Below are 13,281 nucleotides of genomic sequence, written 5' to 3' on the forward strand. Positions count from 1 at the left end.
GTTTATGTTCTTCTTTGTGTATTGTATCAACCTTATTATTTACTTATTATATCTATCTAGTTCACTGAAAAGGTTACGAAACTATGGTTTCTCCACCCAGCTAATGCATGAGTGGCTTTGTAATAGACGATTAATGCACTATTTGTGTAGAAGCCGCTATTAAGACCTATGCACTGCATAGGGAGAAGGGAGCCATTTGAGATACAGCCTCTGCTGTTAAAGATTCGCCTTGAAGCGGATTGGTTCAGTCATCTGCTGCTGTGAAGCTGATTGGACGGTCGTTTTCTTTCTGTGATTTTGTGTGTCAGGTTAGCAGAGCCCAGCAGCTGAGAGCATCAATAGAAATCAGCCACATCAGGGCAGCATCAGCACCGACTGTGGAGCCCCTCTGTACACGAAACTGAACACGTTACGACAAAGATTCCTCCCTCCGCTCGGGTAATTTTAGACAAAAGGACGCATCTGGTGAGCGAAATGTGATACACACACAAACAAAACCTTTTAGGCTAGTGAATCTTGCATTCACAATTTCCGTTGACAGAGCTGCTAGCGAGGATAAATGCTAATCCCTTGGACGCCACATTCCATTATAACTAACATTAGATGGTGTTTGCTAATAGCTAATTCGTTCTCTGTGATTTATTACAGTTTAGGTATTTTCAGTTAGCTAATAACTGGTGTTTTAAAAACGCGTCGAGATCAGTAGCTACAATTAGTTAATGTCTGCATTGCGGAATAGCGAGTAATGTAGTTTAAACCCTAGCAGCTACAGTGTGCGAGGGAGCATTAACGTTACCTGTTCAGCTGACGTGTGATGACCTACATTTAGTCATGTCTGATTTTATGTCAAAAGCAGTGATCAGTCATCTTAAATGACTCTCAGTTTAAATGAGTAAACTGTACACTGACAGCACATGCCTACAAGTCACGTTTCTCTCTGTATCTAAAGCACAGCAATGGGGGTTCCTAGTCGACAGGAGTTTTTTCAGGAGCTGCCCTCCGGCTGCCTGCTTCCTACTGCCCAACAGGGTCTGCAGCAAGTTTGGCAGTTATTGCTCATTTGCTTGGTGTGCAGACTGCTATGGAGAATTGGTAAGATGAATGTATGACTTTGTGGCATTACATGCATCTACATTGGAGTAAATTGGGCCATTTAGTAATATACAGGTCACATGGTTTTGTCAAACAATAACAGCAAAGTCACAAATTCAATTTCCAGAAAGTCTCTGAACAGAAATAACTGTCTTATAGTAAAAGTCATTTCACAAGTTTTTTTGTGCTGGACTGTGTTGGATTGCCACTTCTCTCTCTCTCTCTCTCTCTCTCTCTCTCTCTCTCTCTCTCTCTCTCTCATATTGACAGACAGACTGCCCTCCTGCATAAAGCATTTGAGTACAATTGCAGGTGGCTTTTACACACTGTACCTGTTCTTTGAGCTTCACATGGTGTGGGTGGTGTTGCTCAGCCTTCTCTGCTACCTCATCCTCTTCCTATGCCGACACTCCAACAGCCGTGGCCCCTTCCTCTCAATCACTGTACTTATCTACCTATTGCTAGGGTAAGTACAAAACTGCTTATATGTACACTTCCATTTTAGGAAATGTGAAGTGTAAAGCATTATCTTTTATATTTGTTGATGGATGTTTCTAATAAGCATCAACTTTGAACTCAAACGTAACTGCCAGTGATACATTCAGAGACTTTGTCTTTGTCCCCTTTAACTTATGAAAATCTGCTGCCTATAACTAAATTAAAGGGTGGCTGAAGTCTGAAATGTCTTCCTATTAAGTAGTTTGCTTGCTCAGAATGGTAATTTTCAAAACCAACAACAACAACAAAAAAAAGAAGAATTTCCAGCTTTGTCAGATCATATTCTTTAGAAATCTAATTGAAATGTGACAAAAGGCAGAAACACCTGCTTTTTGACTTAGTTAAAAGGTTTTTAAAGGGTTAAAAGTATTACTTCCTTTTCCTGTAAAGTTAATATTTTGGAGATGCATGGGTTTGTTCTGACAGTGATTATACAAACATTGAGGTAACAAACATTGTTACCTCAACAATTAATTGCATTTTAACCATTTTATGAACTGTTTCAGGGAGCTGCATATGATGGACACCAACAGTTGGCATAAAATGAGAGGTCAGTCTATAATGCTGAATAGATATTTCTTAACAATGCTGTGTGTGTTCTGTTCAGAATCAATGGAGCAGCTGTTCACTATTGGAACATTGCTCGCATCACATCTCAAGCCTCAATACAAATGGTGGAAAAACAAAACTTACTTGATGTGTAAGTTGAATAATATATTTGGAGTGAATGCCGAAACTATAGAATCCTAAGTATGATTGTCATATCTACCTAGGCTCGCAGATGGTAGTAGCCATGAAGGCGATCTCTCTTGCCTTTGACTTGGACAAAGGCACTGTGGAGAGTGTACCTTCCCCAGTGGAGTTTATGGGTTATGTTTACTTTGTGGGGACGGTTATATTTGGGCCTTGGATCAGCTTCAACAGCTACAGAGAAGCAGTAGAAAGCCGGAAACTTGTGAGTCACAAAATCTCTCTTAAAGCCTTCTATAACAGCCTTTCTGTAAGTGGCCAGTCTATGTATACATGCAGAAATTAAGCTGAAAAGTCATTACTAGTTCTTAAAGCTCAAAGATTCTTGTTTTTTCTATAGAGTATCTCCTGGTTTATGAAGGTGATCTGCAGCTGGATGAAGAGTCAACTCTGCTTGGTCGTCTCCAACTGTGTTGCTCCCTATCTCTTCCCTTACTTTATCCCAATCATGGGAGACAAACTACTTCGCAAGTGAGTGTAGACAAAATCTGCTCACAGTAGAGAAACAAGAACAGATATTACAAGTGGAATGTGGTTTATTTTCTGACCAAGTGTTTACATTCAAATTAATTTGTGTGCCATGCATGGAGCGGTAAACAAAAAAAGCAAAGAACATTTACTTGGTGCTTAGGCTTATAAACCCACTACTTCAGATCCTCACTCTCTTAGTTGTATAATTGACAGATTAGTTTTATAGTAACAACAGAGTAATTCATAGAAATTAGTCTTTAAGGGCCTCATTTTTCTTGCACTTTACATTTTTACTGTAGGGCTCACTTATGACTTTTGTATGGTTTTTATGCCAAAAGTAGTGAGTACTGCACCTTCAAGATTGATATACACTATGTGGTTTGGGGACACCCCACTTAATTATTGTGTTCAGGTGTTTTAGCCATACCCATTGCTAAGAAAAGTATAAAATCTAGCACATAGCCATGCATTTTCATGCAGTTTCTGGCAGTAGAATGTTGATTGTGAGCCTTCAGTGTAAATGGGCAGATCAAACTGCTGGAGGCTGAGTAGGAGGATATATGTAAATGTGTTTTTCATGACATCACAAAAAGAATTCAAAACAAGCTATTTGTACATCTTAGTTTCCTAAGAGTATTATTATTGTGGGCTGTGTGGACTGGGAGGTGAATGGTACATTTTGAAACAAACAAATTATCAACATATACATACTACACCAAACTCTTTTATACTAAAAAAGCAGAGGGGATTTGGCTTTACACAATATGGGCCCTTTAAGATTAATAACTGAGTAAATACCTCCAAGGATTAAGGGGTTAAAGTGAAGCTTTAATACATTTTGTTGTGCCATTTTTTTAGTACTCTTAACTAGTTTTGTCGTATCTAATAATTTTTACTGTTCTTCTCCTAGTAAGAAGAGGCGAAAATTCAGGTAATTTTTGTGTGCTTTGCTTTGCTTACTGTCACCAACCAGTTTTAGTGCAGTTTTTAAAATGCATGCACATTTAAGCACTGTCAAGTAGTGCAATTTTGTAGTTTAATTATACAAACTTACTTAAAATGATTTAAGTTCAACTGTTTTCAGAAAAATACACAAAATGTAGTATCTTTATATATCTATAATGAATAAATCCAGTATCTTTGACAACATGGATAGATCAAGATATGCGGATAATAAATCAATAAGTAGGAACAGTAATTCTAAAATTTAAAAAATCTTTCGTTTATAGTTTAACATTTTGGCATTTCAATCACAGTCTTACACATCTATTTCTTATTGGCAGCTATTGCCATTTTTTTCTTTGTCATTAATAATTAACATGATTTCTTTTCACTTCCTTGCTTCTCAGAGGCTCTATTGCAAGGTAAAAGTATATTTCTCAATATACTTATTTGTTTCCTTTGTATCCTTTGGATAGAATTGTATAGAATGGTTACCTCTGAAACCCTTTTTTGTCTTAAGTATGTAATAACATCCCTACTTCCTTTTGTCAGGTGGTTGCTGGCCTATGAAAACACAATGTCGTTCCATTTTAGTAACTACTTTGTGAGTTACTTCAGTGAAACCACCACTACACTGGCAGGTGCTGGCTTCACAGAAGAGAAGGATCACCTTAAGTGGTTTGTACATCATATTTACTGCCCAAATAATTACATAGTTTTAGCTGTTTTGAAGCCCTGGTCCTTCTCTCTCTTTCAGTCTGTCCACATCTCCTCTACCTTTTCTGTTACTGTTTCTGCAGGGATCTTGCAGTAGCTAAACCACTAAATGTAGAGTTTCCAAGGTCTATGGTGGAGGTTGTAACTTCTTGGAATCAGCCCATGTCTCGCTGGCTCAATACCTGTAAGGTTTTCTTAGTCCTGACTTTTTGAAAGCACAAGAACAAGAACACCTTGTTTTAGTGGGACTTAGTTGAAATGCTTCTTTTGCTTTCATCTGAAATAAGATGGTCTAACTTCTTGTCTGTAGACTCTAATATGCTGTACCTCTGCATATTTAGATGTGTTCAGGAAGGCTCTGAAACTTGGTACATTTCAGGCTATCCTCCTCACCTATACAGCCAGCACTTTGTTGCATGTGAGTGTGCCTTTCCAGTCTCTTTTTGCCATGTAACTATAACATAAACTACCAGCTATTGGTGTGCGTGTGCGCGCACACACACACACACACACACACACACACACACGCACACACACACACACACACACACACACACACACACACACACACACACACACACACATATATATATAAAATTTCATTCTCAGTGTCCAGTTTTCTTGTGATTTCTTGTGATGCCTTCAGGGATTAAGCTTCCACATTGGAGCAGTGTTGGTAACCCTTGGCTTCATGACATATATTGAGCATGGTGAGTATCTACTGTATAATTAATTAATTAATTTGCAAGCACTTTAATGTCTATGATGGATCATAGATTAATTAAAAACAAAATATTGAGCTTGTTTAAAAGGCATTAATTACATATTTATCTGTTTGGATATATTTTCTGCAGTATATAACAGCTTAACTTGTGGCAGTCGTTTAGTCATGCATGTGTAATAAATTGTTCTATTAATTTCTGTTGTAGTGTTGAGGAAAAGGTTGTCTACCATCTTAAACGCGTGTGTCCTCTCAAAGAGATGCCCACCAGACTGCAAACACCAAAACAAGAAGGTGGTGTAAAGATTTATTTTGTTATTTGTGCACATGTCAGCATGCTGCACATAATGAATGCACAATGTTAAACCAATTTGAGATACAATATCTATGGTCTTGGATTTAAATGTTTGTGCTGCAAACATTTCCTGTGTCTTTCGGAACATGAAACGAACTTCAGTGATTACAGTACTGCTTCTAATGCAATCAAAATGTGATCTCCCACTAAAAGCATTGCCTTCCTTAACGTTTAACTTGTGTTTCAAAAAGTGGAATTTATTCTAAAGACTCATTGCAACTATTTGCCTTGATTCACCGGTACTAGAGTGGCTGTACTTACATATGCAGTCAAAGTTTGAACACCTTCAGTCAAATGATCTTTTATTGATTTAAGGTGAAAATAGATGAAAATTAGATTAATTTTTTAATACATTTTATGTTATTTTTCCAATATGATAAATTCAGCAAATAAACAGTAATTGTGCATCAAAATTTCAGTTTAAAGTTTAAATTTAACAAAATCACAAATGAGTTTTCCTTTACTATATTGCATCTGTAGGTCTCTGTTCATAAACATAAACTGGCCCAAATGAATTAAGCATAAAATGAAAGTGTTTGTATAAATTCAGAAAAAAAACATGCATAACAACTGCATATGTGTGCATATTTCTATATTATGGTGTATTTACACAAAGTTTGGAATAGGCACTCCCAAACTTTTATGCTGTTGCACTGCTGTTGTCAAAACAAACTTAAAAAAAGTGAGCGCTGTACCCTGATTGCTGTTCTTGTTTTGTGTTTCTTTCATTTGCACATTTTTATGCACACATAAGCCAAAAGGAACAACAGATTTCACATAATGTAGTGGAGTAAAAAGTAAGACATTTGACTTTGAAATGTAGTGGAATGAAAGTAAAAAGTCACCAAAAATGGAAATACTTCAGTAAAGTACATGAAAAAACAACTTAAATACAGTAACAAATTACATTTACTTCGTTATTGTCCACCACTGATCTGAGATATGCATTTTGTAATGCTTTTACAGTCTTCTAGTAGCTAAACTATATTTAGCTATTTTGTGTCTTTTATAGTTGAGTAGCCTACCTCAGCTTGGGCTTTCTGTCATGGTGATGGTTCTTGTATATAGTGTCGATAGAGAGAATGAGCTCCAGTTTGGATTTGAATTAAGTCCAAAGTTGAAATCCTTCTGCATGTGAATGTTTGTGGATGTTTGGTTCTAATGTGCATTCAGACAGTTTTATGATTTCATTACCAGAGTCTATCCTATCTTTTCTAGGCATTTTGGGTGTACATTATTAATGGAAGCTTTAGTGTGCTAGCAGTGATCCACCTAACCTACCTGGGCTCAGTCTTCGGCTCCAGCACTGATGATATAGACTCAGATGAGGTAAAAAAAAAAATATTGAGACAAAGGGTGGGGGGCCAAGGGAATGAGAGTTGTATTGCCACATGCTGTTCTAAAAGGGGGGCTTTAAACCAGAATTGCTGCCGTAGAGAGAATATTATACTGTTATTGTAAACTCAATATTGTAATCTCTGCCACAATTATGATGTAATACAATATAATAGCATATAACCAAATGATGTCCATCATGTTGCACAGCATACAGTGGCCAACTATAAACATACACTATATTGCCAAAAGTATTCACTCACCCATCCAAATCATTGAATTCAGGTGTTCCAGTCACTTCCATGGCCCCAGGTGTATAAAACCAAGCACCTAGGGATGCAGACAGCTTCTACAAACATTTATTGTTTTTAGTGTTCCCAAGGCCGAGCAGCTGCATCCAAGCCTTACATCACCAAGTGCAATGCAAAGCGTCAAATGCACTGGTCTTAAGCTCACCGCCAGTGGACTCCAGAGCAGTGAAGACTTGTTCTCTGGAGTGATGAATCACGCTTCTCCATCTGGCAATCCGATGGATGACTCTGGGTTTGACGGTTGCCAGGAGAATGGTACTTGTCTGACTGCACTGTGCCAAGTGTAAAGTTTGGTGTGGGGTTACTTTTCAGGAGTTGGGATTGGCCCGTTAGTTCCAGTGAAAGGAACTCGTAATGCTTCAGAAGACCAAGAGATTTTAGACAATTTCATGGTCCCAACTTTGTGGGAACAGTTTGTGGACGGCCCCTTCCTGTTTCAACATGACTGCACACCAGTGCACAAAGCAAGGTCCATAAAGACATGGATGAGTGAGTTTGGTATGGAAGAACTTGACTGGCCTGCACAGAGTCCTGACCTCAACCTGATAGAACACCTTTGGGATGAATTAGAGCGGAGACTGCGAGCCAGGCCTTCTTGTCCAACGTTAGTGTCTGACCTCACAAATGCGCTTCTGGAAGAATAGTCAAACATTCCCATAAACACACTCCTAACCCTTGTGGAAAGCCTTCCCAGAAGAGCTGTTATAGCTGCAAAGGGTGGGCCAACATATTAAACCCTATGGATTAAGAATGGGATGTCACTCAAGTTCATACGCGTGTGAAGGCAGATGAGCAAATACTTTTGACAATATAGTGTATATATACTACTGAGTGAGTCTCATGGCCAACGGCTGAGACTTGGGAGGTGTGCAAAAGCATTTTCAAATGAATGCTTCTCAGTTATGTTTTTTAATCAGTCCATATAAATAGTCCATATATATATATATATATATATATATATATATACATACATACACACACACACAAAATAAATAAAATAAAGTTCTGTCACTTGTTCCACAGGATGTCCTAGGTGGTCACACTATCCATAAATGGACAGAGTTGAGTTGGATCAGTCACTGGGTGACCTTTGGCCTTTGGGTTGTGTATCGCCTTATAATGTGAACACTGACACTTGAGCAGTCAGAGAAATTGACTTGAGAAGAGGCAAATAATAAACAGGCTCATCATTTGGATCTGCCATGGTGGCAGTCCTAGGTCTACATGACGTCACTGTGAAATGTAAATGCACTGGACCGGAGAAGAAAATCCTTAACCAATCCTGAGAAGACTTTGTCTACACTGCTTATCATCAGAGTTTTTTCAGTTAAAGCCCTGAGGAACATGAGCACGGAATACTCCATAAGTTTCTCTTTCCTTTTTTAAGTACTACAAAAGAGCTCAACACATTGTTAAAGCCAAATCAATCTTACAAGAGTAATCAGCAGTTTGTGAACGGAGAAACCACCTTTAGTCTTTTTTTGTAATAGATAAAACCTACTTTGAAATTTTAATAAGTAAATGTTACATTGCTTCAAAGCTACTTAAATGAAGACAGTGTATTTTTAGTCTAAGGGTAGTGTCTTGTACATTCTCTATTACTAGTATTGTCATTCAAGATTTTTTTACTGCAGCGATGTGTTACAAAATGAGTTTGAAGTATTTTCACACATCGGTTCTGGGTTAGTTAACCTTTTAATAGCCACTGATGATGCTACACTACTATTTAGCTGAAACCAGAATCACCCCTCTTCTCACAGTATTCCCCAGTCATTCTGGATAAACACTAAACAGTCCCAAAGCCTAGAGATGGTTAAATAATCTGAAAGTTAGACTGACTTTGGTATTTAGACATCCAAAAGTTCTCAAAGCCAGTTTCTTTATCATAACAGCCATAGTATAAGCTAAAATTATATAATAAATTCAAAAGTCTTATAGAATACTTTCTTCCTAGTAATACATACGGTGGCGGAGAAGTACAGATTGTTTGTCTAGTAAGACTTTGCTACCCCAACAGGGCGGTCTCAAGCACAAATGACATACATTTAACCACAGTACATAATCTTTAATTCAAACGTGATCAGCGCATGCTGATATTTGCCTCTTTTACTGACCAACCTCCAGAAAATCATGTTTACCATTGAATTTATTATTTTTTATCCTGCTCATGAGCCTCATGAACATTTTCTTGATGTGAAACTGCTCTGATTTTGGACTGTTTACAGGGAGATTAAAAAATCCTATTTGTGTCCAATGCTGAGTGGCGAAAGAATCCAAGGGATTTGATTAGTTATTGAAATGTTATTCACTGTCATGTTATTGCAGATCACTCTACCTTTTATTCTAATATTTTAGTCCAATACCCTGTGGCACATAAAAAGGATAGTATTGAAAGCTATAGAGAGCGAAAGGTAATCAATTCCCTTTATTATTTTTGTTTGTGTTTTTTGTAGGTGTAGTTCAGACATTATTGTTGTGACAATTTAGATTGTCTGGTTAATTCATATTAAAATGTGCCAAGCGGAGTAATGAACTTATTAATATTTCATTAGTCCCCAGCCCAAGTGTTGTTTGTAATTTTTTTCCATCCTGAAATTTTTATTCACAATTCATCCATCCATTATGTCATGAGCATTTTTATCACCTCCTTTTGTTAAAGAATAATTAATAAAAAGTTTGTACTACACGGATAATTATGAATATTTGTTTGAATATTTACTTGAATATTTATTATTATTATTATTTGTGTATGCAGTTGGTTGAAGGGCACACAGGAATCTCTGGAAAAGATTTTGCATATTATTTGCTCTTTGCCACATGTAGTGCTTTTCTCTTACTGTAGATGGCAGCAACCCAAAGGAATTCTGAGTCAGTTTACTGAATCGAATGACTTCAGAAATTCATTTTTTCCCCAATTGATTAGCAAAGTCAACTTTATTCTAGGACTGTCATTGTGTGTGACAGTAAAATGTACTTAAGTGAACAATAACAAATCATACATGGCCTTTTAAAGTGTGCAAAGGGCCCATGGAAAAATGAATTTCTGGCACAGTTTGAAATGATTGATTTTGATGTGTGTAAATATTACATTTCAAAATTTACCGTTATACAAAAACAGCCCATTTTTAATTCATTGGGTTTTGTGATGGCATGGAATGATACAGCGTATAACCACCATTTCGTTACCTGTGGACCAATTTGGGGGGGGGGGGGGGGGGGGGGGGGGTGAAATACAAATGTAGGATGTTGGCTGTTTAATGGAAAAAGATTGTAAAATATGTAAAAGGGTATTGAACAGGCTCTATTTTTTACAGATAGAGAGTAAGCATGAAAATATGCATTATCACCATGCAAATTGCTGATTAGTCAAGGCCGGTTTATCAAGAAGGTCCTCTAATTTTATTTAATTTTCTGTTTAATTCAATGGTTAACATGTCAATAAATTCATTCAGTGGTTTGGTGTTACAGAGTCAGAATTGTTCACAGTGGTGGTGATAGGAACCAGAAGTCTGAGGAGTTTAACACCTCTAAAACTTCCCTCCCAGACAGCATTACATAAAATGGTTATAAATACACTGTCTGACATCTAAGAGCGTGTTTTACAGTAGTTTTGAGAGAAAGTTTTGGTCTAAAATGTATATTATTAACTTTTATTAATATTATTTTAATCCATTATTGATGGAGGGACGCATGAAGAGTGTGCTAAGGCAAAAAAAGTCCCCAAAGAAAATTTCTTTTTTTCAGATCAACCAGTGTTGACAAGTGTTTTTCAGATGATCAATGTAATATTAAAACAAAAAGGCATGTGTAGGTCCACTGGTGGTTTTGGATAGCAAATAAAATGGCTAGATTTGAATTCCGGACCTCAGGATTCCTGGTTCCACCACTGTAAATCTAAGTCTGATGAGTTTCTTAACAAATGAACCAATTCACATCAAACTACTGAATGTCTTGATTAAAAACTCAATCACTATACAATTCGCATTTAATCGTGACAGCCCTAATTTAACTCTGGTCTAATTCATAGTCTGGCGTTCAGTGTTAACGGACACGCACAGCACAGACAACATATAAAGGTAATTTACGATTTTAACTGGTTCAATTGTAATAAAAAATAATAATAAATAAATAAATAATGGAATTATATTAGAAATCTTCTGTCTGTTACACAGATGTAAATACTGCTACATAAACGTTTGGTTGAACCGGTTGAACGACTCGTGACCGCGGCGGGTTTTGCTCGAAAGCAGGAAGCTCATGGCTCCTGCGCGAAAACATGGCGCTGCCCTCCCGCATGGTGCTGTACGGCCGCTTAGCAGGCCGGAGTGCAGGCGCGGTGCTGCTCGCGTCTCATCGAGGGACAAACGGGCTCTCTTGGAGATCCTATATTACCAACAGTACGCAAAACCGTGAGTAAAAATGAGTCTACGAGTCGTCATTTTCAGTAGATTCATTCGGAGCTTAAGGTCATGAGTCCTACGAGCCCCCCCCCTAGCGCTCTCAGTGTAAACGGACCCTCGACCGCTGGATTTCTTTCAGTGTTGATCATTTATTTGCTACGTTCACCGCGACGAGGTCACGAAGCCGCGTTACAATAACAGATTTACAAACGAACGAGACGCCCTATAAGCTAAAGTGCACTCATATTGTGGTTGTTGTCTTTGTTAAGTTGCGTAACTTTGAGCAGTGGAAGCAAATAGTGGGATGACCTTTGTCACAGTGACCTAGTAACCGCGGCTAGTGAACAACCCAAACTGATGCAATCAGAGAAAAACAAACAGTTCTTTTGGTCAAGCTGGACGTATCTAACGACAGTTGAGGCTTTTTTGTCATGACTCATGTCCCTTGTCCCTGAGTTTTTTCATCCCAAATTTGTTTGTTTTTTTCATCAGTGACAGATACAGAAGGGTGCCCTGAGGTTTGTAAAGACTGGTTTCTAGGTCTACGTGGCGCAATACATGCATTTTTATGTCCAGTGTTATTTTCAGAGATCAAGATTGTTGTGTTGTTTTTTTTTTTTTTTTGTTTTTTTTTAATACATTTTATTTGATAGAAATATGGGTCAACCGAGAGGGCGGCACGGTGGCATAGCTCGGTCACCTCACAGCAAGGAGGGCCTAGGTTCGAGCTGGGGTCCTCTCTGTGTGGAGTTTGCATGTTCTCCCCATGTCTGCGTGGGTTTCCTCCTACAGTCCAAAGACATGCAGTCAGGCCAATTGGACATGCTAAATTGCCCCTGGGTTTGAGTGAGTCTGTCTGTCTGCCCTGCGGATCCTGCCTTCCGCCCAATGACCGCTGGCACAGGCTCCAGCACCCCCTGCGACCCTGAGAGAGAAGCGTCTTAGAAAATTGATGGATGGATGGATGGGTCGACCGATATGTATTCTTTCAGGGCTGATATTGTATTTTGAATATTAGCTAATAGTGTGCAGCACTCTTATGAGCAGCTCAGGAGGGGCTCATTCATTGGATTCGGTGCATTAGATTAAGAACCACTGCTGTTAGGATCTTCCTTTTCAGGTTGTGTAATATGAAGCAGACTCTCTCTTTTTTTTTAATCTCTTCATCAGAGCTGCAGTTTAAGCTGGACGAGCGGACGGCCCATAGCAGTCTTGACCTCTTCAAGAAAGACACCGGTGTGATCTACCGCATACTAGGCCTTGATCCCACCCATGTTCAGGACTCCCCTCTCCGCTTCCGAGACTGGGCTGTGGTGCTTGCCGACAGCCACATTGAATCTGGGCGCCATTACTGGGAGGTTACAGTAAAAAAGTCTGACGAGTTCCGCTTGGGAGTAGCTGATGTAGCAACATCACGTGATGAGTGCATTGGCACAAACTCCTCCTCCTGGGTGTTCGCTTACCTGCAGAAGAAATGGTACGCCATGACCACCAATAAGATGGTGCCTGTGACGCTGGTGGGGAAGCCTGATCGAGTCGGCCTACTTCTAGACTTTGAGGCAGGCCGGCTCAGCCTAGTGGATTCCCAGACAGCCAAGGTGGTCCACACGATAAAGACCCAGTTCCGCACACCAGTAAGCCCTGCTTTTGCGCTGTGGGATGGAGAAATACTCACACATTCTGGGTTAG

At 38.7% G+C, this 13,281-nt stretch overlaps 1 protein-coding gene across 3 annotated transcripts; it reads left to right on the plus strand.

The window, feature by feature from the left end:
• Window positions 1-207: 207 nt before the first annotated feature.
• On the plus strand, window positions 208-12,982 carry porcn (porcupine O-acyltransferase). Of its 3 annotated transcripts, none has more exons than XM_037535787.1 (15): window positions 208-465; window positions 950-1,092; window positions 1,363-1,558; window positions 2,097-2,140; window positions 2,364-2,545; window positions 2,681-2,811; window positions 3,722-3,742; window positions 4,161-4,175; window positions 4,306-4,431; window positions 4,554-4,654; window positions 4,812-4,888; window positions 5,117-5,180; window positions 5,400-5,485; window positions 6,765-6,875; window positions 12,763-12,982. In XM_037535787.1, exons 2-15 carry the CDS (start codon window positions 957-959, stop codon window positions 12,832-12,834), a joined length of 1,362 nt encoding a protein of 453 aa, XP_037391684.1. In that variant the 5' UTR covers window positions 208-465; window positions 950-956; the 3' UTR covers window positions 12,835-12,982. The 3 variants fall into 3 exon arrangements, with proteins under 3 accessions (XP_037391684.1, XP_037391685.1, XP_017576791.1); XM_017721302.2 differs by lacking the exon at window positions 12,763-12,982 and adding an exon at window positions 8,216-9,875 and having other exon boundaries at window positions 214-465; XM_037535788.1 differs by lacking the exon at window positions 6,765-6,875.
• The last annotated feature ends 299 nt before the right edge of the window (window positions 12,983-13,281 follow it).

Source organism: Pygocentrus nattereri, chromosome 28, assembly GCF_015220715.1.
Source record: "Pygocentrus nattereri isolate fPygNat1 chromosome 28, fPygNat1.pri, whole genome shotgun sequence".
Classification (NCBI taxonomy): domain Eukaryota; kingdom Metazoa; phylum Chordata; class Actinopteri; order Characiformes; family Serrasalmidae; genus Pygocentrus; species Pygocentrus nattereri.